Source organism: Urocitellus parryii, chromosome 3 (genome assembly GCF_045843805.1).
Source record: "Urocitellus parryii isolate mUroPar1 chromosome 3, mUroPar1.hap1, whole genome shotgun sequence".
NCBI classification, from domain to species: domain Eukaryota; kingdom Metazoa; phylum Chordata; class Mammalia; order Rodentia; family Sciuridae; genus Urocitellus; species Urocitellus parryii.
Genome location: NC_135533.1, coordinates 136,181,954 through 136,206,306, shown reverse-complemented (window position 1 = coordinate 136,206,306; position 24,353 = coordinate 136,181,954). Strand labels below are relative to the sequence as shown.

The window sequence follows — 24,353 nt, the reverse complement described above, 5'->3', positions numbered from 1 at the left end:
TTGTCTCAAGTCTTTTGTGCTTCCCGAGTCACCTGCCTGCTGGTCCTTGGGAAAGTGGCCTTGCCTCCCTGGGACCTGAGGGCTCCGCCCCCTTGGAGTCACTGGGAGGGCTAGTCCTAGTGTGGGAGAGTTTAAGAAGTTGGCCACTAGAGGGCGCACCAACCTCTGGGTTGTTAGAGTGGCCCAGGTCGTTGATACTGGAAGTACCAGGCCATCCTTCAGGGTTTCCTGACCCCCTCTCTCAGCCCACCTTCCCAAGCGTACTACAAGTACTCAGGGCCTAGGAGCCACACACTCAGCGCTGGCTGGGACTTAAGCCATCTCCGAGATGGCCCATTCCCCACCTCCCTCAGAGGTTCTATAATATGTGAGAAAGGGGACAGTCTGAGCAGGCTCACTCCCAAAGGCCAGCCTGTGAGGCCAGAGCTGCTGTATGGGTACCCGGCCAGATCTGTAGTGGGGAGGGTGAAGAAGCCAGCAGATTCAGTTCAGTGCCTGCCCCTGCCCACCTATGCACAGGCTTCAGCTGCCTTTGACCATTTCCCTACACATCCACCCAGACCAGACCGCATAGCTGGTACCCACAGACATGCTTCCATTGGCTTTCAGAGGTTTGTCTGTGTGTCTTGTGTGTGTGTAAGGGGTTGAATCCAGTGCCTCACACATTCTAGGGTAGCACTCTATCACAGAGCCACATCCCCAGCCCTGCCTTTTTTAAAAAAAGAAAATTTAAATTTGTTCTAATTAGTTGTACATGACAGTAGAATGCATTTTGACACCTTGTACACAAAGGGAACACAAATTTTCCTTCCTCTGTCACACCAATAGTGTAATGATACCTGTATGCAGGGTAATAATGTCTGTCTCATTGTATATCATCTGTCCCAGCCCTACCCCTACCCTCACTCCCCTCTGCATAATACAAAGTTCCTTCATTCTCCCCCTCTCTCCCATGGATCGGCATCCGCTTATCAGAGAAAATATTCAGACTTTGTTTTTTGGGAATTGGCTTTTTTCACTTAGGATGATATTCTCTAGTTCCATCCATTTACCTGAAAATGCCAGAATTTCATTCTTCTTTAAGGCTGAGTAATATTCCATTGTGTATATGTACTCCATTTTCTTTATCCATTCATCTGTTGAAGGGCATCTAGGTTGGTTCCATAGTTTAGCTATTGTGAGTTGAGCTGCTATAAACATTGATGTGGCTGTGTCCCTGTGGTATGCTGATTTTAAGTCCTTTGAGTATGAACTGAGGAGTAGGACAGCCATCCTAAGCCCTTTTTATTTTTTACTTTATGTCAGGGTCTGGCAAAGTTGCCCAGGTTGGCCTCAAACTTGTGATACTCCTGCCTTAGCCTCCCAAGTAGCTGGGATTACAGGTGTCTGCCCCTGTGCCCTGCTCAGAGGGGTTTTAAATTCTTTTAATTAGTTACATTTAAAAAACAATGCCCTCCCCACAGTGAGATTTCAGATTAAAATCCAGATTTCTACTTCTCTAGAAAAATGGAAAGAGCTGGACTCTGTGGTGCACACCTGTAATCCCAGGCACTCAGGAGGTTGAGACAGGAAGATCACAAGTTCAAAACCAGCCTGGGTAACTATAGCAAGAAAGTGTCTTTAAAAAAAAAAAAAAAAGGTTGGCAGCTGGGCAACAGTGAGGTGCTAAGCAGCTCAGTTGAGACCCTGTCTCTAAATAAAATACAAAAAAGTGCTGTAGATGTGGCTCAGTGGTTGAGTGCCCTTGAGTTCAATCCCTGGTACCAAGGGAAAAAAGAAAAGGGCTGGGGATGTAGCTCAGTGGTAGAAAGCCCCTGAGATCAATCCCCAGTACCCCCCCCCCACACACACACAAAAGAAAAGATCCAACAGCATTCCCACAAGGTGAGATCAGGCACCGGCTCTCTGGTTTGGCAGTCCCGCCGTTCCCTTTACCCCTGCCCTACTCCCCTTGTTTGGATCTCTGTTCAGCCCTTTGTAGGCACCCAAGTTTGCCCAGCTGGGAGTTAGAAAACTCTTATCAAAGGCCAGACAATAAATGTTTTACGTGGCCTCTCTGGCGACTAGTCTGAAATTGTAGAGTAAAAGGAGCCAGTGCATACAAAAGTGGGTTTGGCGATGCCAATAAAACTTTATTTACAAAAATAGGTGGTAGCCAGATGTGGCCTGCAGCCATAGTTTGCCGACCTCCACCCTAAACCATCATTTGTCCATAAGGCCTTGGATTCTGTGAGAACGAGAGGTCCTTGGATGACTCCCCAGGGGACAGCAGGGCCTTGGGGAACCTGGTGGGGTGGTTTTCAGAAGTCTCTTTCACTGGCACTCTGACTTCCCTGGAAGGGACTGAGGCAGGCAGCACTAGGGAGAACAGATGCCTGCCAAAATCATGGTACCATCTCAGGCAACACTGACTCTTAGGTTCACTCACAACCACACAGCTGTCTCAGGCATTAGAGCCACTGGGCACTTGTTTAAAAAGTCCTGGACGCCCAATCCCAGACCTTCTGAAAGGTTCAGGGTATAGGCAGCTGGCTGGCAGGGACACAGGCAGGCTATGGGCCTGCGTGGACAGGGGTTTTGATGTCAGTCCTCGAAGGAGACCAGGATGGGCAGTTCTGAGCTCCATATCCTGATACAAGCAGGCTGTGAGGGGCATGTGGAAAGCCTATTTAAATGGCCCCCTCCTGGGCCCCTGAAGATGGGAGACAATCTCAGGAGAGAACAGAGGTCTCCCCAGGCACTTTCCACCCCAAGTCCCTGGTGGGGTGTGAGTAGGGTCCAGAGGTAAGACCTGGAATAGGGGTCAGGGGGGTGACCCAGGGCATCTGACCTTTTGAGAGATCACTTTTTTTTCCCCCCTGGGCACACATGATGGTGCCCAATCTAAAGGCCGAGTTCCGCTGTGTGGGACAGAGGAGGAGGAAGAGGAAGAGGGAGGGTCTAGTGTCAGCCTCACTTCCAGGGCTGTTGCCTGTGTTCTCCTGATAGGCCCTGGCCCTGTGGTGGCCCCGAAGGTCTGGGGGAAAGAAGGAAGAGGCTGGAGGATGCAGCCATACCTATCTTGGGAGGCCAGGGAGGAGGGTGACATGGAAGCAGCAAGTTTGAGGGGCACCGTGTGGAGTGGTGCCAAATCCCCATGTACTCACATGAAGTCCTACGTTTTAAGCATGAATTGAGTGTGCAAAGGGGGACACACAAGGGGGAGACCATGATAGGGTCCTCCTGAGTCTGGGAACAAAAGCTGGTTCCAGGGTAGAAGGACGTGTATCCGGCTCCCTCAATCACTGCTACACTCTCTGTGAACCCGAAGGTAAGTTCACAGAAAGGAGAGAGTTCCAGAATGTTCTAAGAGTGCAGCCTGAGGTCCCAGGTGCCGCAGGGCTAGGGACGGGGCAGAATCCTAGGAGTGGTCTAGGCCTGGGTCCCTGACCCTATTAGTCCTGTCTTGAGGCCTGTGCCCATGTCACAGCAGCAGGCATACCCGGCGTTGTTTCCGCCGCTGTGCTTTCTTCAGAGCACTGAGGGCCACCTTGGCGGCTTCTCGAAAGACATCTTCCACGTTCTCCCGGAACTTGGCAGAACACTCCAGGTAGCGCGCAGCTCGGATCTGCTCGCAAGCACTCAGGCCCTGAGTGGGGGAGGAGGCATTATTAGATGAAGAGCCTGGGGCCTCCTGATACCTTGTTAGAGATTCACAGGCTGGGGGCTGGCTCTGGGGACTCTTCAGAGGTAGAGGCCTTGGCTGGGACTCCTGTCCCTTCTCCTTCCTAGGACCAGTCCTCACCAGTGTGTGTGGATGGACTTTAGGGCTCTCTGGTATCCCCACACTGACTACCACCCCCTGGTAGAAGCCCTGTGTTGGCCTCCACCCCAGCCTCTCCCCAGCTCCAGGGAGAGCGGGCTGAATGCTAAGAAATGGGGCTGGGGCGGTGTTTCCCAGCCCGTGAGGAAAGGTGGGTGGCTCCAAGACAGAGACCACCTCCTCCTAGACACCTGTCTCCCTTCTCTTCCCTGACAGCACAATTTAAGCCACTGAGTTTTTTGAGTTAAAAACAAACAAAACAAATTATTTTAAAAATAAATTAGTCATTATTAAGCTTATTCCTTTTATTAAAGTTTCTTTATTAAATTCTTTTTGTGTTCCTTTTATTCTAACTATTTTCACATGCCTCAGCCCTAAAACTGCAAGGCTTGGGTTTGCTGTGACTCTCAGAGGCTCCAGAGGACACCCAATTTCAAATGAGGACTGCACTCCTGGATGCCCTGGGTACAGGGCAGGATGGAGTTGATAGGGCAGACTCTTGGTCCTCAGTGACTGGGGCTGGATCCTGACTCCACTTTCAGGTTGCTGAACCTGAAACCTGAAACCATGGGCAAGTTGTTGAACCTCCCTGGGCCTCAGTTTCTCCCCTGTGAACTGAGGGAGGTTATTAGGACCCGTCTCAGAAACGTAAGAATCAAATGAGGGAAGTAATGTCAAGCGCTCAGATCCATAAGCTATCAGCTTTAAAATTATTCTTAGAATCCTGCTTGCTTCAGCTCCCAGAAAGGCCACTGAGGCACCCCAGTTACAGAGCTCAAAAGTCTGGAGGTCTTTCTGCCATGGTTATGTGCCATGGTGGGGGTGTTTTCAGAAGTCTCTTTCGCTGGCACCCTGACCTCCTTGGAAAGGGCTGAGGCAGGCAGCACTGGAGAGACCTTGGCCTATGGCTGTGGGTGGGGTTGAGGTCCTGGCCCACCTGTGTGTAGGTGATGGGCTCCAGCTGGGCCGCCCGGAGCTTCCGCAGCTGCTCCTTATCCTTTCTCAGGTCTGTCTTGCAGCCGATGAGCACCATGGGGGTCCCTCGGCAGAAATGTGTGACCTCAGGGAACCACTGTGGAAGGAGGAGGCAGAGTATCAGGGGCTGTTCTGATTCCATGGCCCCTAACCCCAAAGGCAGGCTGGGGACCTCACCTTGATGAGAACATTGTCATAGCTGGTGGGGTTCATGACATCATAGCAGATGAGCACAAGGTGGGTGTTCTGGTAGGAGAGGGGCCGTAGCCGGTCGTAGTCTTCCTGCCCTGAAACCAGAGGGTGGCATCAGATAGGCACATATCTCTGTCTGATGGAGCCCCCTTGTCTAGGCTTCCATGAGTGGAGTGGGGGTGCCCTCTGGGCCTCAGTTTTCTATAGAATGGGGCAGTAGATTACATGAAAACAAGCCCATGCACTGCTCAGAGCCAGGTGATGGCAGGTTAAGTGTTGGAAAAACTGCTAGTAACTCTGCAGACCTTGAGTGCACTTCCCCTGCCTGATGCTCGGGGTAAATGCTAGAACTCTGGGGCCCCCACCACTAAGATTCAGACCCATGGGGGCCCAGGAGGGTCCTCAAGGCCCAGAGCCTGTGTGGGCTTCAGCCTCTAGTCTCCTTGGTTCTGCCATGATTGGCTGGATTCCTCCTGCCCATGCTCACAGATGCCAGGAGGTGGGGAATTTCTGGAAAAAGCAGCAAGCAGCCCTTCTTGGCCCTGCAGCCCCCATCATCTCAGCTGTACATCAGGCCCACCTGGGAACAGGGAACAATCCTGGTACCCACACTCCCTGACCACAGTGGGATCAGAACCCAGAAGCTGGGCTTCCACGTGGCTGGATTCTTAGGCTTTTACTTAAAAGTTTGGGGGGTAACTTTTTATATTGACAGTTTCAACTTACAGAAAAATCGCAACAAAGAGTGTAAAGCACTCCCTACTCAGATTCAGTGTTTACGTTTTACCCCACTTGCTTTTTATATATATAAACACCTTTTGTCTCAGAACCAGTGAGAGCTAATTGCAGATATTCTAGTCTTTACCCCTTTACAGCTGAGAAATGATTTCCTAAGAACAGGGGCTTCTCTTACCTGCCACACTGCAATGTCAAACCCAGGAAGCCACGCAGACCCTGGACTCTCATCCAATCCCCAGGCCATGTTAGAGTTTGCCCATTCACCAATGATGTCCTTTATTTTTTTCCTAGTCCAGGAGCTAGCCAGGATTGGACATCTTCGTTAGTCCCAATGCCTTGGTATTCTTCTAAAACTTCCACAGTGAGAAGTTCAAGCCTCATGAGCAACCCCCATAGCCACCTCTGCAGAAAGGCTCTGTGATGTCCTTCCACTGAACAAGGACATGGAGGCACAGGAATCACCCCACCCTGCAGGTAGGAGTGCCTTAATGACACTAGTCTGCCCTCCGCTCCTTCCCTGCCGAAGTCCTCTTAGGACAAGTGGCCTCTGCGTGGAGCACAGCCAGGCCATGTCCCCCCAGTCACTCTCTCTTCTGGCTCCCCCTCCATCCATGGACCCTGAAGGTCCTCAGCCAGTTCCACTGCACCACAGAGCTGAAGGTCAGAAGGTCACGGGCACTAGAGACAGACCAGACAGGAGTTCAAATCCCAGTTGCCTCTCACTTTCTATGTGACCTTGACTTTGGACACCTGTGGGAGCCTGTTTCCCCACCTGGAAGAGATGTCTTAATAAAACTTGCTTCATGGGACTGACCCCAGCCAACACACCCAGTGCATGGGGGTCATGAGAGTGTGGACAAAAAGCCACAGCTATGACAATGATTAGGCCAGGATTGTCCCCGGCCAGGATTGTCCCCGGGGTCCTTCAACCAAAGTTCCCCTAACCCTGGGAAAGGGGTAAAGGCTCAGACCCATCACCCCTCCCCACCTGGAGGCTGGAGATTACCTGTGAGACATACCTCCAGCATGCTGCTCCACATGTGTCCCCAAACTGTTCCCTCTCCTAACCTCTGTCCATGTCTTTCTAGGCCTGTGCTGTCCTGGAGGGCAGTCAATGGCCTGCTCCATCTGGCTATTTAGACTCAAATTAGCATTTAAGAATTCAGTTCCTCAGTTGCACTAGCTACATTCCAAGTAACTGACTGCCACATGGGGACAGTGGCTACAGCAATGGGTAGCACAGGTATAGAGCACCCCTACCACTGTAGAAAGTCCTTTGGATGGCTGGTTCTGAGACCCACCCCGCCCCGCCCCTCTTTTCCCCACCACCATCTCTTCCTTGGTCTCCTGTAGCTCTTGATGAATCCATTCTCCAACTCGCTGTTGGAGTGATCTTGAAGCACCAATTAGATCCTGCTCACCTCTCCACAACAGAAACACCTCCAATGGCTCCCTACTGTCCTTTGTACAAGATCTAAACATCTCCCAATGGTCCACCAACTTGGTCTCCCTCTACACCTGCTTGCTCATTGCAGTTTACTCCAGGCTACCAGCTCCATTTCTCAAGCCCACCAAGCCCTTGTGCCTCAGAGCCTTTGTGCTCACTGTCCCCAATGCCTGGAATGTTCTTTCCTCATTGCTTCCCTCCCCCACTTTTCTTCATTGCATGTTTTTGGCATACATTCAGACTATATTATTTCCTTTTTTAGGTTTCCTGCCTACTTTCTACTTCTACTTTCATAAAATACCTTATATGTCCCCTAGCTTCTAGAGTGCTTCTGTCTATAAGTGATAAAGAAATCCTTACACTACAACTGCATATGATAGGAAAACGATGAATACAGTCAGTCCTCCACAATGTCAGGTCCTGTATCCACAGAAACAACCTCAGTTAGAAACTAGGAAAAAAAAAATTGCATCTGTATTGAATGTTTACAGATTTTTTTTCTTGTCATTATTCCCTAAGCAATAACAGCTATTTACAAGGCACTGACATCATATGAGGTATTATAAGTAATTTAGAGATTATTTAAAGTCATGGAGGTTGGGCATAGGTTATATGCAAATACTTCCCTGTTTTGTACCAGAGACTTGAGCATCAGTGAATTTAGGAATCTGTGGGTGGTCACGGATTCAGAAGGAGGACTATCTTCCCATTTCTTAGAAAGATACAGAAGGGTTGTGCCCAAACTCCCTGAATCTGTGACTGAGCCCGGAGTCAACCCCAGTTTGTGAAATTCCAAGTGGAATATTCCTTCTGCTGATACAAATGAATGCTTTCTGGTTTTGTATTATGTAAAATCAGGCTCTGGAGCTGGGTACGGTGGTGCATGCCATTTAACTATGGAGGCTAAGGTAGGAGGACTGCAGGTTCCAGGTCAGCCTAGAAAATTTAGCGAGACCTTACCTCAAAATAAAAATTAAAAAGGGTTGGGGGTATAGCTCAATGGTCTCTTTTGTACTGGGTCTAATCCCCAGTACAAAACAAAAACATTTTGGGCCTCTAAGATGTTAACAGTGGGTTCCAGAAATTCTGCATCAGGGAACCAGCCATTATAATATGGGGCCCAGGACACTCTGGCCATCTCCCCTCCATTCTCTCCTTCCCTTTTCTCCAGGGCAGACTCACCCTGGGCTTGAATACCACCTGCTCTGACTGGACTTCCTTCAGCCTGCTTTTCAAGGTTGTCTCTTACCAGGCTCCTGATGGCTTCTGTGGGCACACCCCCACCGCCGTCCTTAGAAACTGACTTGTTTACCGTCTCCCTGTAGACTGTGCGTACATGAGGGCAGGGACCATGTCTGTCTTTAAAAATAATTCCTGGCACCCAGAGACATCGAGGAAATACTGGCTAACTACTGTGTTCAAGTTGTTCAGCTCTTGGCAAAAGCAACAGAGATGAGGGCTGAGATGTGCCCACTGTGTTTAGCAATTACAGGCTGCAGGGGACTGAAGGAGGAAGTCTCACCAATCGCACCCAGCCTGCCCCCTACACAGGTGCTGCTCTGGCTGGCCCCTCTTCCAGAAGGCTCTTCCAACAGGTAGCAGCCTGGCTTGCTTCCCCCTTTCTTTCCTGGCTCCTCCAGGAGACCTTTGCTGACTGCCCTGAAACAGCAGCCTCCTTGGCAGTCTGGCCTGTGACAGAAGCTTTATTTTGCTTCACAGCACAAATAGTTACCTAATGTGCCAGTACTTTTCTCTTTTCTGTTTGTCTGCTTCTGAGCACGGAGGCTGTCTCTGCACTGTTCACTGTGGCATTCCTTGGAACACAGGTAAGCTCAATAAATGTTTGGTGACTTCAGGAACGAAGGGGGAGCTGTGCCCCCACACGCCCTCCAGCGCCTGCTCACAAGGGCATCTGGCTTCCTGGCCTGTGCTAATTCCAGCAGCGGCCCAGGGGGTAAGCCAGGCACGGAAAGCTCTTCCTGTTAAGGCTAAGGCAGCCTCTGTCAGGGTCAGAGGCAGACATCCTGTGAACTGGAGCACCAGCTCAGTCCCCAGGGCCCAGGTCAGCTGCCTGCAGGCCACTCAGAGCACTAGCTCTCCCTGGCAACCTTCCCCACTAGGAATTAACTCCTGGCCCTCAGTTTCCTCATCTGCAAAATGGCCATGTGAAAAGCAGGTATGCTTCAATGACAGCAATCGTAAGGGTGGTTAATAACTACAGTAGTCATCATGAACACTTATCCCATCCAAAGCCCTTTCCCTGAATGAACTCAGCCTTTCTCACAACCCTACAAGGTAGACACTACCGTTGTCCCATTTCACAAATAGAGAAACTGAAGCACAAAGAGTGAAGTGACTTGCCAAAGTCACCCAGCTAATGGTAAGCTTTATAAACGAGAGGACTATATAGGTGCCTTTCTCTCAACCCACCCCAGAAGGTACGGAACATGTGTCAACCCACACACTCCAGCCCTGACCAGGTGAGGAAACGTGGCTGCAGACACAGTCACCTCAAGAAAGAGGGACTCTGGGAGGAGACAAGCAGCCAGCCCAGACCCTAGCACCTCCTCCAGAGTGTCTTCCTGGCCTAAATTCACCAGTTTAGCTCTCCCTAGGATTTACTCTGAGCCCCTCAGAAGGCCTAGGGCTGTAGATGAGGCACTTCTATGCACTGCTGACCCCTGCCTCCCTGGGAGGGGAGGACTGCATGTCCAGCATGCACTGAGATGCACATCCCAGGACCTCGGCACCCTCCTTTCCTGGGCCTCATTTCTTTATCTGAGAAAGGTGGTGATACTGCCCTGAGTTGGGAAGTAAAAGGCCTGCACGCCATGCAAGGCCAGGCAGAGGTGAGGGACTGCTGTGATGGTTCCTACGGAAATAGAAACTTCCAAGGGAAGTTACGAGGCTGAGTGGAGTTCCAGCCCAGGAATCTTTAGACCCATAGCGTTAGGGGACTTCCCAAACATGAGGTGATACCACTGCCCTTCCCCATTTTGCCCACAATGATGCCAAGGCTTACAGGGGCCAAGTCACTTGCTCAGCCATGTAGAGCTGCCACCTAGCCTCCATGATGGGCTTGGAGGTTAAAAACATCCCAGTGTCCTATGCAAAAGGATGTATTTATTTCTCATGAGGAAAGGTCTCTGGGCCCAAGCTCCCTTGAAGCCTCCCATTCTTCCTACAGTCAGTGTGGGGCAGGGCGGAAGTGAGGTTTTCACCCAACCTGGGGGTATTTCCTGCAAGGGATGGAGCTCTGCCTCTGCAACCCTCTTTCTGGGACAGGAGTCCCTAATGCCCAAAGCTGGGTTGAGGAGAGAAAGAGTGTCACTGTGCTACAGTGGTTGTCCCCAAATCTGCTGGAGGACATGCACAGAGCAAGTGGTTCCCAGATCTGTCCAGGGCGTTGGACAGGGGAGGGGTGTAGGCGGCCTGAGAAGGGGAAGCTGCAAGAGGAGGAACCCACTCCTACTAGCTGTGCTGGGGCCCTCCCACCTGCATTTCCTCCCTAGAGAGGGGAGTAGCTGGGGCAGCCCGGATCCTCAGCCAGAACCATGTTCTGACTGGTCCCCAGCTTTGGCTGGCTCCAGGGCTCCACAGCACCCTCACCTCTGATTCCTTGTCTTAGCAGCTCCTTTGCTCCTCTCTTTTCCTATTGTTCCCATCTCAGGCTCCCCACCCACTCTGTGCCCCTTTCACCCTGGATCCCATCCCCAGGCCCAAGAGTGCAGTCTCTAGTTGGTGTCGCAGCCCCCTCCTCGCCTTGCCATCCTGCCCAGGAACCTTCAGGCCTCACCACAGCTTCCTGCCTCTGAGGATGTCAGGGTGGGGCCAGGCTACTAGAGCAATGGGTGCTCTGGGCCCCACCCTCTCTCCACCTCTGAGCAGAGGGTGCTCTGTCAGACCGCTGGGTGTCTGTAACTGCTTCCGCAGGATGGAGACAGGCAGCCAGACTGGCCTTGCACGCGGGCACTGTGGGCAAGGTCCTGGCACCGCCCACAGCTGTCACTTGGTCGGGTGTGTTGAGAAATTCAGCCACCCTGGGGCCACTCAATTCTCATAGCTCTGGTCACCACTGATGGGGAAGATGCCCCTCTCCCTCACCAGGGTTAACCCATCATTCTGGAACTTTCTACAACATTTACTAGACTCATCTCTACTTCATCCATTCCCCTCCCCTCCTTAGCCTCCTCCTTCCTCTCGATGATCACCTGGCCAGCCTTTTCTGCCCAGTTCTCCCAGTATCCATCCTCCCTCCCCACAGCAGAGCTGAATGGCCGCCAACATTCAGATGTATTATTCATTCATTCCACGGTCATTTCCTGAGTTGCCTCTACGACAAGCACTTGATACATAGGAGGAATGACCCGGGCTCATCCCCGCACTGCTTACCAACCAGGGAGTTTCCTCCCACCAGCAGGGCTTCCCCGGTCACAGGGAGCAGCTAGATTCCTTCCCCACTGAGAATCCCTCCTTGATCTACTGTGCTGACTATGAGGACACCTCCCTGATACCCCCCCCCAAACATACACACACACACATTCACGGAGGGCACAAACCCCAGCACTGCTTTTCTGCAGCTTGGAAGAGTCTTGCCAGGAAGATGGCTGTCCCCCGTACAGCCAGACCTGGGGGCCAGCATAGAGCTCTTGGGCCCTGGATCCTAAAGCACAGGCTTGGGCTGGGTCCTGGGCCTTGAATGGCAGGAGGATTTCATTAAATCCCAGTGACAACATGTACCTTCCTCAGAGCCAGCTGCTGTGTGAAGTGCCACACATCATATTATTCTGATTTAATTCTCATAACCATTTTAGCCCTGATGGCAGATGAGAAAACTGGATGTTCCCAATGATACCCAGCCAGAGGAGCCCGGTTTAACTCCAAAACAGGTGGCAGGGAGCTGTGGACAGCACCATCACTGCACAGCACTCACAAGCTTCTAATGACAGTTAACAGACACTCCCTCCATCCCTCCGGAAGGGCCTCTTATTACAAACTCTTCCACCAAGTAGCAAGTTTCTGGAACCTTCACATGACAATCTACTCCGAGGTGTTCTTTGAGCATCTTTCTCTGGGTGAAGCCAGAAACCAGAAGTGATCTCTGTTTCTGGACTGATGGGGGAGGTTGCCATGAACAGAAAACTCTGGTATCTAACAGGAGAGGCCTGGCAGAGGGAGGAGGAGAGAGCAAACTCCCCTCTCCTCTCCCAGAGCCTTCAGGTTGAAAGCAAGCTCTCTCCCCCTCCCCCCAGCACTCCACTCATAAAGCCCTGCCCATCCCTGACTCCTGAACAAGAAATGTGAAAATAAAAGTGTCCCAGACATATTTGTACTGCCCTCTGGACCCTGCCTTGGGAGTTCCTTTGGCTTTCCCAGCTCACCTAGGCCTGGAGGCACCGCTCTTCTCTGCAGGCAGCCCTGCAGGGCCCTCATCCAAAAGCAGGGATCTTCAGAGGCTACTATAAGGGTGGGTCACTCCTACAAGCAAAGCCTGCTCATGGCAGGAATAGAGGAGAGGACTGGGCCAGGGACAGCCTTTGTCCAAGGGGAATATCTAGATTAAGGCTTCATCTAGGAGGGTCAGAGACTTCACCTCACACGCACAAAGCTTGGTAGGCAGGGGAAGGGACACTTGGTGACACAGTTCCACCCAAGTCAATGATGACTGAGTCACAGAACTGGGTGAGGTTCCACCTGGGAATCCCAACCTTTGCTCTCCAACGTTGAGGTCACCCAGAAGTAAGTAGGGTCTTCCCACTGTGTTTCTCCCATCCCCCCAATTCAATTCTCATGCCTCTGGCCAGAAAACCATAAACCCCCCCTGTGAGGAGCTGCAGGTGTTAGAGGCTTATTTGGGGCCTATGTTTCCTAGAGGTCTCCTCTTTCTTCCTCAGTTCATTTTCTTAAGTTGTCTGGTTTTTCCTCCAGACAAACCAGGAAAGCACAAAGTCAACTATAGCTACAGATTTCCAGAACCAGGGACTGCAGTCCATGGAATCCCAGAAGCAAGGGACACAGACACAGAACTGCCAGCCACAGCGTGCCAGTACCCAGCTTGGATGGGGAGCTGAGTATCCTAGAATCACAGGATTCAGAAAGGCAGCTCAGACTCCCCGGGGACTCAAATCCGCAGCCCACAGAATCTTCAGAGACCACAGCAAGTAACGCATGAAATCCTGGAACCACGGAAGGCAGAAGCGCTGCCCACGTTTTCTAGAACCACAGGAGAGAAACAAGCCAGGCAGGGGGGAGGGGGGCTCTCAGCACAGACATGGGAGGGTGGCCCAGGAGTTCACCTCATCCAATCTCCTCCATTTACAGGTGGGACGGTTCGGTTGGTGGTTTCGGCCTCGAAGCTAGCAGACCTGTACTGCCTCCTGGTCTGATGGAGCAGCAAGGCTGGGCAGAGGCTGCCAGACCGGGATGCCCCAGCGGGGAAACCCCTGGAGAGCAAACTGTGCTCTTTGGGGCACTTACCGGCCGTGTCGTAGAGGTTCAGGGTCACCTCCTTGTTGCCCACTGTCACGCTGGCCGTGTACTTCTCAAACACTGACGGGGCGTATTGCTGTAGGAGGAAGAGCAGGGGTGGTCTTTAGGGGGTGCGGCGGGGGCCCAGGGTCTGGCTGAACCCCCACTGCCTACCAATCTCACCCCATCCAGCTCAGTGCTCCGCAGCCCCCTGGGCTCTGGAATTCCCAGGGGATTACCCGGAGTGGCAGCCGCCTCTAAAGAATCAGGACCTCGGGACCTCCGAGTCGAGGCTTAGGCGCGGTCTGAGGATGTCCCTCATCCCCAGTGGTCCCAAGCCCCTCCCACCCACCGGCGGGCCTCACCTCGGGAAAGGAGCCCTGGCTGTACACCATGAGCAGCGACGTCTTACCGCAGCCGCCGTCACCCACGATTACGATCTTCAGCTCCTTCTTGCCCGGGCGCGGAGCCGCGGTCGGGGCTGGGGCCCCGGGGGTGTCCATAGCCCGGAGCCAGCTGCACTGGAGGCTGCGCGCCCGGCGAAGCCGGCTAAGCGGTCGATGCGGGGGCGGGGCTAAGGAGGCCCCGCCCCCGAGCCAGCACCACCTCCACCAGGCAGCCTCCCGAGCCCACCTCCGGCTTGTTTCCTTTCTACCAGGGTCCCGGCCCTAGGTCACTTCAAATTCCCAGGGAAACTGAGGCAGCTGAGAAACAGGGTTCTGGCTCGTAAGCGCAGTTCCCACTCCCATCCCGGCGCGTCAAGGCGCGCCCCCAGTGGGCAAGGCTGGATCGTTTCCGCCGCTCCACTACCCGCACCCCTGATTGGCAGGCTCCGCCTTTCTGGCGAGGACCCTCTGATTGGCCATCTCGGCCGCCCCCCTCGGACAGGAACTTATTGATTGGAGGATTCTACCCCTAGCAGCCGGGTTCTAGGAACCAGAGAGTTTCAAGCTCTGGGGAAAGCCCCCATCTCTGGCTATGTAGCATGGCTGAAATCAGCTCCTGGCCTGTTACCCTATAAGATGTAGCTACGGTGGTGCCAGGAGGCTATGGCACAGGAATCGTGTCTGCTCACCTAGGCTGGCCCTGACCCTCAGGGGACCTTGGTGCGCTTGCTGGCTAGCGGTGAGGAATGGCAGTTACCTACGTCCCCCCACTTCCCTAGTTCTGCAGGGAGGAAGCGTGGCGCCCTCTGTCGGGACCAGGCTTTGGAGTGGGCCGCAGGTAAGGCTTTCGAGGGTTAGTACCCAAACATGTGGCCAATAGCTTCCTTCCTGCAGGGGCCAGAGGCGTGAAACCAGCCAGACATCGTGGGGGAAGGGGCAAGCCAAGGGAGACCTACTTGGATGAATGCCTCACCAAGAAATGTTATTAAGTGTTCTCCCAGTAGCCTTACATCCATCACCCCAGGACTTCTCCTATCCCCTGACCAAAACCACTGTTGGTTTGAGAGCTTACTACAATGCAGGTACTATCAGGCTAGCTGGCTGAGACCACTCATGGCCATCCCTTCCCTGTGTTACTGTCGGCCGACTGTCCCCTACTCAAGCAAGGACTGGAGGGAGATGGCTATCCTCAGTAGTAACAAAGCATGGTCGAATGACGTGGTCCTCCCTGCTGGGGTAGGTAAAGCTGGTGTCTAAGAGAACCTGGTATCATCATGGGGGATGTGTATGGCAAATTACATGATTTCTTCAAGGAGGAGCTGGCATAAATCAGGATGTTCTTGCCCTTGACCATGCCTCCAAGACTCCTAATATTCAAGTTCTCAGGGAAGGTCAAGTAAATTTCACTTTGTGGAGGTAAAAGGTAAATTGCCAACCTAGTAGCTCCTAAGTGCTAGCTCAGTTCCAGCAGGTGCTAGGCAAGTTCTGGCCACCAGGGGGCAGCAGCAACTACTGGTGGAAACCAAGACAACAGCCAGAGCCAGGGAGGGCGGCGCCAGCATCCGCCCAGGATGTTAGGTGGAAGACCTCTAGCCAGTCACCAGGCAGAGGAGCATCTTCTGTGTCAAGGACTCACAAGAGAAATTTACAGAGACTCATCCGTTCCTTTTTTGGCAACATGTTTATTGAGAGGCAATTGGGTTCCTGCCTCATAAGAGCTCAGTCTTGGGGAAGCAATTTCTGATGGGGTTTGGGAGATGTGAGCAATTTAGAGAGCACAGTCAAGGTCCCAGGGAAAGCTGAGGTGGTTGGCATTTGAACTAAGCTGGGCAGTGCTGGATGGCAGGCTAGATACTCTGCCTGGGCAAATGCACCATAACTAGGAAAGCCTCAGGTTCTGCAGTGGCCGGAGAGTGAGACAACCAGGACATGGTGAGGCTTTGGAGTGGGCCGCAGGTGAACCATTTTCAAGGGTTAGTACCCAAACCACATGGACAAGTAACGGGGGTTCAATGCTGCAGGGCCTGACTGCCAGGCTCAAGGGGGATGTTGGAAGGAGGCTCCTGCACAAGGGAGGAGGTCCAACCACATTTAGGCCTGAATTATCCCAGGGTGATCAGGAAGGAGCCAGCTTGATGGCAAGGCAGGGCTGGATCTGGTGCCAGTCTCTCAGTGGCACCCTAAGGTTGGCAGGGGAAGAGGGGGCCAACCAAGGATGGAGTAACTGTGCCATGAAAAGTGAGTTTGGGGAGTAGGGGTGAGAACCACTTACCTTTGCAGGGGCCCCAGGCTTCTCCCCTCCAGCTGCACCCGGCACCCTGAAGCTCAGGGAAAGATAGGGACAGGAAGAGAGAACTCACTTAGGCTCATAACACCTGGTTAACAATACACACCATGGAGGGCTGCTGACATTTCTCAACATCCTCAAACCTCAGTATCTTCATCCTTCATCCACTCTTTGTCCTAGAAATGTGGCTATGATCTCTGCAACAGAGCAAGCCTGCACAAAATGCAAGGGAGGAAAGGAGCAAATACCAGCATTCTCCTGCCTGGGCCCAGGGAGAACAGCTGCCACTGGCCTGAGACTGCCTACCCACCCACCCCTGCCTGGTCAGAAGGCTGGCAGAGCCCCAGCCCCATCCAGCCTGGAGCGTGTTTGATTTGGACCCAGGACTCATGGTAATGGTGGGGCTGGATATGTAGCTAAAAATAGCCAGGAGCCTAGCCAGCTGCTCAGAACTTCCTAAGAGGAGGCCTGCCAGGCTAAGCCAGCTGCAGAGCTGGGCACACCCACCCAAGAGGCCTGCTCCCTCACCTGCAAGATGTTCTGAGGACCCAGACCCAAGTCAATCTCCCGCTCACTAGGAATTCCTGGAGAGTTTTAGGAGGGAAAGAAAAAATCTTTAGGCTGATTCTTGCTGCAAGAGCTGGGGGACACAGAAGCCCCAAGGAGATACCAGGTGGCCTTTGTAGCCACAAGGAGGCCTCTGCCATAGAGAAGCCAACAGGGAAACAGAGCAGGGGTGTGGAGGGTGCTGATCCACTTTGATCTTTCAGGGCAAAGTCCAGCCAGTCCAAGTTAGGATGGGGCACCCACTTCCCTGGGTGTTGAGGCACCATAAATTATTTAACCACCCAATGATTAAATAACAATGGAAGATAAAGATCCCAGCACCCCCAGCCCAAAGACAGGAGCTTTAAGCTACTTCCGGAGGGCCCAGAGAAGCCAGGTGGCTAAGCCAGGATACCTGGGAGAAGCAGGCTGTCTATCCACCTGGCTAAAGGACTCCCTCTAGGCCTCAGCAGCCTATAAGCATTAGATGGCAGGTGGAGGATGGGTAGGTCACCTCTGGAGTACAAAATGCTCCCCTCATAAGCCAAGGTGGCATGTGCCTATGGTCCCAGCTACTTGGGAGGCTGAGGCAGAGGCTCACTTAAGCCCAGGAGTTTGAGGCCAGCCTGGGAAATGAAGTGAGATTCCCTCTCTTTAACAAAAATTTAGAAAGAACTCAGAAGGTTACCTTCTAACTTCCTCCTTCCAGTTCACATAGGCAGGAACTGAAAGGTAGTCACAAGTTGGCTGGAGAAAGCATTGGGGTCAAGAGATCCTATATGGTGGGATGTCACTCTCCCCAGTCCAGGCAGCTACATGTCATCGGTCTCTACGGTGAGGGTCTAAAAGGTCATATTCAGCACCGGAAGAGGTGGGACACTAGCCTCTCAGTAGTAAGGTTAGTCCAGCCTCCTCCCAGTCCCGGAAACCCTTCTGCTGGCGTGGCTTTCTCTCTGCTTGCTTGGAGCAGGCCCGCCCCTAGCTCACTGGGTGACTGTGGGTGGAGCGCCTCTCTTAGAACCAGGAGAATGACAGGAGGACAGGCTGCCCCGCCCCTCCATGTCCCAGGAGAAGGGAGGTGGGGACAAAGAAAGAAGAGGGAGGTACTGGAAAGTCAGAAGCAGGGAGAGGCACAATCCTTCCACGTTGCTCTGAGCCATCTTTACCTTCCAAGAATCACATCCAGACTATAGTTTAGCACCTTCTTGCTTCGTGAGGGTCCAAGGGCAGGAGTGGAAGGACTGGCTGTTAGGCCAGCTGGGAGGGGAAGACATAAATCAATCATTTAGGCATCTGAATCAGGGGGAGGTAAAGACCCCAGTGAGTCAAGGGAATTCAGTGAGGTTATCATTTAAGTGACTAAGGTATGGGCATCAATGGGAACTACAGCAACTTCGTAAAAGCACTTTCAGTCTCTTCCTTCACTAGGGCTGGGGGGTAGGACCAGTGGGGTACAGCCTGGTCCCTGCACTGGTCTCTTTAACAAAAATTTAGAATGGGATCAGTTGGGTACAGCCCCACTTCCAGCAAAGGAGAGGGATCCAGGGCAGCTCATCTGGGACTGGAGACCCTCACCAGGAGAAGCCAACAGCACCATGCTGGCTACTTCCAACCAGACAGCTCTTGTGCAGTGATGCCAAGCAGACAGCTGGCACCAGAGGGAGCCCAAAATAACCCAGACAGCTGGGGCGACAGGGTGCCATGGGCTCAAGCACTGGGCTGAGAGTCAAGACACCTGGAACCCCATCCTGGCTGAGCCAGTAGTGGCCTCCTGACCCTAGGCAAGTCAGTCACTTTTCTTTGGGCCATTGGTGGGTGACTCCAAATCATGATCCTATCAGAGGTTTCTACCAGCAGCCCGACTCTACCATAGAGACTAGCAGGCAGCCTTCCTAAGGAAAACATTTTTCACTCTGCCTGGAGGCGTCCCTGCGTGCTTTAAAAGGTGGGCTGGCAGGGGAGGAGCTCTGGAGGCAGCCCAACCCCCACGCGGCAGCCACTCCCAGCAACAACCCAGATCACAATGGAGGCTGAATATAGTGAAGCTGGCTGGGGAGGACGGCCCCCTTAATCGCACTTAATCCTCCCACTGGCCTTTCCAGCATGCATCATTACCATCATTTCACACGGGAGATGCTTGCCCAAGGTCACCCGCACCATGCAGATTCCAACCTAAGGCTGTCTTAGAGCCTCCCTTGATTAAGTACCAAAATGCCTACAACTAAGTTCATAGGATCCCCCAAGTCAGTTTAGACGTCACACAGGGGTGGGGGAAGGGCAGGGCTGCTTCAATTTGGAAGCCAGGAGCCAAGAGCAGAGGCACCTGGACCCAATCGGTTAGATCATCAGTCTAAAGCAGGGATCAGAGATCAGGGAGCACACCATCTCCAGCCATGGAGCTTCCAGGACGGTTAGGAGGGCTGACAACCAAGGTCAGCTGGTATTAGAATACAGCTGCACCCACTGAACAACTGCTACCTGCCAGGCACCTCAACACCCCAGGTGCTGCCTAGCACAGAGGGTCTCAAAACATGTTGGCTGAGAACTTGTTAGAAGTGCAAGTTCTCACACTCCACCTGAACCAGAAATCCAAAGGACGGGGACAGTTCGTTTTAATGAGTCTCCTGCGGGATTCTGGCACCTTTGAAAGTTTGAGAAGCCGAGATCTAGCCCCACTTTTGTGGAGGAGAAAAAGGGACTCAGAGACCCTGTAACTCATGCAAGGTCACAGCTGGTAAACAGCCATTCAGGTTTCACACTAGAAATCAGGTTATACATGCCTGCCCATTGGGGAGCAAGGAGGATACCCTGGAAAGGGCAGGAAGAGTCACGGAAACCTCCAGGAAAGCTGGCCCAGATCTCATGCCTGTCTCTTCTTCATCTCACTAGCAACCAGACATCAGAGGTGGCTCATATTGAAGGCCGGAAGAGGGGGCTGCGGCTGGGACGTCTCAGAAGCAAGAGGCATCCAAGGCCCTCCCCCCACCACAAACACACAACTGGGGAATACTTGCAAGTGCAGCCTCTAGTTAGCTGCTAAATTCAGCAGAGTTGCATGCCCCAAATGCCTGACAACAGAAGCTGACAGGCGGGGCTGGATAGACCCAGCAGGCCGCCCATTTCACACACAGTCGCCGCATCTGTGTGGGGGAGGGGCGGCAGAACCAGCCCAGCGGGTTTGGGGATCCCAACCCGCCCTCCCCGGGCGTCAGGCCAAAGCCCCCAAATCGCCCTCACAGCCTGGGAAAGGGTTCTCACCTACCTCAGTGGGAGGACTGTCAGTCACACTAGGCCTGCTCCTGTTATCCAGAAGAAAGGATTGTCCACTCTGCGGGGGTACCAAGACATGGCCCCTTCTCCGGTCAAGAACCTGGGGAGAAGAATTTCGAGGGCCTGTTATGGCAATCCCCAACGCGTGTCAGAGAATTAACTGACTGGCCAAATGCAAACCGACAGGGTCTTCAAGGCGGAAAGGGAACCTCACAAATGCTACCCCCCCCTTCCCAGCTGCCAAGGCGGCCCTCACCCAGGACTAGATGGGGGGTGGGGGTGGCTGAGTCACCTAGGTTCAGCCCCGGCGCCGAGCTGCTGGAGGCAACTCATCTGCATTTCCAAAGGCCCGCCCAGTCGGCATCCCCTCCCCCAGGAAGGCCAAGATCTGAGGCTTTACCCCCCAGACGCTGGGGGGATCCCGGGGAGGCCCACTCGGCTTTCCCAGGCCCCAACCCCCACCTCCTGGCAGGAGAGCTGGGTCGGAGGGGTGTGCCCAGGGCGGCCAAATGGGGAGTCCGCGGCCACTGCGAAGGCCTTGATGTCCCTTGTGGGACAAAAGGGGGAGACCCGCCCCTCTGGTTCGGCTATCAAAGGGCGACTGCGAGGCAGGGCCCAGACGCCAAGGCCCGGGTGGGCGGCGGGGGGGTGGCCAGGGGTCAGGGCTGGGCCACGGGGAGGCCTCCGCGCCGGCTCCGTGGCCCTTTGCTACTGGCTCCCGCGCGCGAGGGAGGAAGGGCCGCGGCAGCCGGCCAGGTAGCTAGGCCGCCTCGTGCCCGCGTGGGCCTCCAAGTCCCGGGCCGCTGCGGAGAGCCGGGTCCCCGCCCCCGGCGGCCTGGAACGCGGGCGGCGGCTCGCCAGACCTTCCCTCCCCTCCTCCAGCCTGGCGCTCGGAGGCCGCCACCGCCCGAGCCGCAGGCGGCGCACGAAATGGCGCCCGCCTGGCCGCCGCGCCCTGAGGAGTCGAGCGCGGGAGCCGCCGCGCGCGACGCCCCCGAGGCCCGCGGCCCCCGAAACGGGCCCGACGTGCCGGGCCCGCGTCCCCGGCGCCATGCCCTGCGGGATCTCGGGTCCGAGCGGGCCTCGGGCCCGCCACCCGCTCCAGGCGCCCAAAGAGCTAGGAAGCAGGGGGAGGAAGGAAGAGAAGAGCAGCCGCCATTAGCCAGCGCAGCCCTGCCGGGTCGGGCCCGCCCGCCCTCCCGCAGCCCCAGCCGCAGCCCGGCCCAGCCCGCGGCTCTGCTGCTCGAAACCTGAAAATAAAACTCGTGTTTGGGAGGGAGGAGCGAGCGCGGCCGGGAGGACAGGCAGCGCGGGGCTGCAGGCGGGAGAGATGCTGCGTCATGATGCCAACATGGACGCCGGCCTTTTGTCCTTGCTCGCCTGGGAAGCACAGGCGCCCCCCGGAGCCCCGGAAAGCCGGCTTCGGGGTGCAAAACCCCCACGATCAAGAGGGAAGGAGCCCCTCGACCGGGCGGGGAGGTTTCCTCGTTTTTTGAGACCCTGTCTCCAAAGCACTTCGATGTCTTCTCCCCACCAAGGCTCGACCCTGGGAGAGCCCGGGGGACGAGCACAGGCGGCTCTACGGATGCCCGAGCGTCGCTGGGGAGACCCTCTTCTGGCCTCTGGGGCCCAAGAGGCAAAGGGGTCTTAAGAACCCCCCTTGTCCCCGCACTCCGCTCTGGCTGCCAAACACAAAGCTCCAGAAACCTCCTTCTCCCCTCAGCTCCCAAACACTTGCAGCCCTTGGCCTGCTCAATAAAGGATTTCCTCGAAGGGGCAAAAGGCACTTTTTTTTTTTTTTTTTTACTTACCGCTCAGCCAGATGCCATGGAGTCTAGAAGAAGCAGCTGGGCGGTGGTTTTGGAGACATTATTATAAAAAACACTTTTTTGATTGATTAGTTGGGAAAATTTGGGTTTATGGTATTGTCTTTTTTGTTGTTGTTACCTTTTTGTAAGTTATACTCTCATGGCATTTTCTGCTTCCTTCCACGTCTGCATTTTCCAGAGTTGGGTTGGCAAAAAGTCGGCTTCGCAGAGGACTGTTTACTGCTCTGGATATAGCAATGGTGTGATCGTCATTAAGAGACAAAAGGCGAAAACACACAGTCAAACAAAAGGCAAAAGCGCAACAGCCATCCCAACCACCATAGAAAATACCACCGAGTTAACGTTGGTGTTTGGCTCGAACCAGCTAGGACTTGTTTTCCAGTTTTAATCTAGTTTCCTGTGACCGCTTTAGTCTTTCCACACAAAGAGAAGGTCTTCCTTTCTCTCCCTATTCTCCCACCCCAAGAAGAGAAAAACAAGAGCTGTTTTTCTTCAAATAGATCGATTTTCAAAGAAAGTGTACACGTTACTGGGAAGAAAGCTGACTAGCATTTATTGCTGTAAACATTTTCAAAAGCTTGAAGCTAAAAACCTTAGCTTTATAAAAGCAAAATCGTCTAAAAGCATTTTAACTGGCTTATATTAGACAAGAGAGACAAAGACATACATGCAGATGAAGGTTCGCAAAATTAAAGGACATCTCAGCCAACATTTACATGAAAACTGCACTGCGTAAGGACAGAATGGATTGGGTACTTACAATGTAAAAGGTTTTTAAAAACTTAAAAGAGTAACAACTGCTCACAATTTTTTGTTGTTGCTGCCATTTCGCTAATCCTAAAACTATACATTTAAAACATTACCTTGTTAAAAAGAGAGAAGGAGTTAATAAGATGGCCAGGTATAAGTGTTTAATAGAGGAAACTATATTTAAAAATTTATTGTTCAAAGAGAATACAGATTAAGACAGCTCCAAGCTCCCCCCACCCACCCAAGAAAAAAAAAGAGGAAAAAAATTAAATATGTCATTTACTTAGGTTTTTTGGAATTCAAAACTGTTAACTGCTGACATTAATGGTGTGCTATGACCTAGTTATACAAGACAAAGATGGATTCCAAGTCATAAGGAAAAATCCAGATCTTTTTAAAAGGTCTTCTTCATTCTTCCAATAGTGAGTCCTTTAGCCTGTTGACAAATGTTAAACAACACATTCAGGCGTCCTGAACTGGATGGTGGAGTCAAAGGAAAAACATTCCCCACTTGCAACAAAGGAAAAACCCACTTGGCCATTTAATTCCATTGCAGAAAAATGGCTCCCCTCATCTGTTGGCCTCTCCTTGGTGTCTGATGAAGGATGTTTTGAGATCAGCGTCTAATAACTCAAGCCCTATAGAAGCCACGCGCTGATTGGCTGCCGCGCCCTGCCGCCCTGCTCCAGCCAATTACCTACCCACGGCCAAATTACAAACCCCGAAAAGAGCCCCAATATGAAATACACGACCACGAAGCCCCAACGAGACGGTTCGTTCGCCTGAGCCGCCCGAGAGGAGAGGCAGAGGGGGCTGCAAACGCGTCCTCGCGAAGCCCGGGAGCCTCCGAGTTGAACTCACAAAATGGAAGCCGCGCTCTGATTGGTCACCACCACTCCCGGACCTTTAATAAAGAAAGGGGAAGGAAAAGATAAATGCAAAAAAGGGGGACTCTCTTTCGTTGGTGGCTGGAGTCGGGGGTGTCGGGGGAGAAGCATGTGTTCAGGACAATTACAGGGCGCTCCCCTCCAAAAATAAAAACAGAGAAAATAGCTTCTATCACTCAGGTCCAGACGAGGGCTGCATCCTCCCAGGAATGTGAATGCTAATGTGGTTAAAATCCTGGTTTCCCTTCCCCAGCTCAGCTCCGGGGGGAGGGGGTCGCCGGGCAGAAGAGGAAGCCGGAGCCGAGATACCTCGATTGCAACTCGTCTTAGGTCGACGTCTGCCTCCCCCCACGGCTCCCAGCGTCTAAACACACAATCGCCTCCCCCAAAACTCATCCTTTCTCCCCGAGTCCCCACGCGCCCACCTCCAGTCTTGGCAGTTTGGAAACAGTTTGGGAGGCCCGAGGCGCACGCCGTGGCGGCCGCGGCTCGGAGAGTAGCCCCAGCCGCGGGAGGTAGAGCCAAGGGAGACCCCCCTCCCCCGCCAGCCAAGCCCCCCACCTCAGTCCCAGCAGAATAAATAAATTAAAAGGCCTTCCCCCCCGGGAGGGGGGAGGCAGTGTGGGAGCGCGCGAGTGAGGGGTGGGGGGCCGCTGGGGCCCGGGGCTTTGGCGGCGCAGCTGCCGCCACCGGGAGAGTGCCTGGGGAAGCGGCGAGGAAGGAGAGGGGAGGAGGAAGAGGAGGAGGAGGAGGAAGAGGAGGAGGGTGAGCGCTCG

At 53.5% G+C, this 24,353-nt stretch overlaps 1 protein-coding gene and 1 long non-coding RNA gene across 5 annotated transcripts; both read right to left on the bottom strand.

Annotated features, from left to right (window-relative positions):
- Nucleotides 1–84: 84 nt before the first annotated feature.
- Nucleotides 85–14,128, bottom strand: Rhof (ras homolog family member F, filopodia associated). Its single transcript, XM_026386065.2, has 5 exons — nt 13,988–14,128; nt 13,632–13,719; nt 4,955–5,064; nt 4,740–4,874; nt 85–3,628 (listed from the first exon to the last, which is right to left on the bottom strand). Exons 1-5 carry the CDS (start codon nt 14,123–14,125, stop codon nt 3,464–3,466), a joined length of 636 nt encoding a protein of 211 aa, XP_026241850.1. The 5' UTR covers nt 14,126–14,128; the 3' UTR covers nt 85–3,463.
- Nucleotides 14,129–15,687: 1,559 nt separating this feature from the next.
- LOC113180882 (uncharacterized) lies at nt 15,688–24,131 on the bottom strand. Of its 4 annotated transcripts, none has more exons than XR_013343342.1 (4): nt 22,701–24,131; nt 22,059–22,164; nt 20,104–20,211; nt 15,688–18,098 (listed from the first exon to the last, which is right to left on the bottom strand). It is a non-coding gene; the product is annotated as an uncharacterized LOC113180882 (long non-coding RNA). The 4 variants fall into 4 exon arrangements; XR_003300526.2 differs by having other exon boundaries at nt 22,974–24,131; XR_003300525.2 differs by having other exon boundaries at nt 22,059–23,594; nt 24,003–24,131.
- Nucleotides 24,132–24,353: the final 222 nt, after the last annotated feature.

What these genes read in the sequence shown, in the direction of transcription:
- Rhof (XM_026386065.2), bottom strand. Translation starts at nt 14,125, where the DNA reads ATGGACACCCCCGGGGCCCCAGCCCCGACCGCGGCTCCGCGCCCGGGC. An exon ending in ATGACAATGTTCTCATCAAG is followed by an intron (nt 4,875 to 4,954) that starts GTGAGGTCCCCA and finishes CTCCTTCCACAG; the next exon opens with TGGTTCCCTGAGGTCACACA. An exon ending in AGCCCATCACCTACACACAG is followed by an intron (nt 3,629 to 4,739) that starts GTGGGCCAGGAC and finishes TCCCCCACTCAG; the next exon opens with GGCCTGAGTGCTTGCGAGCA.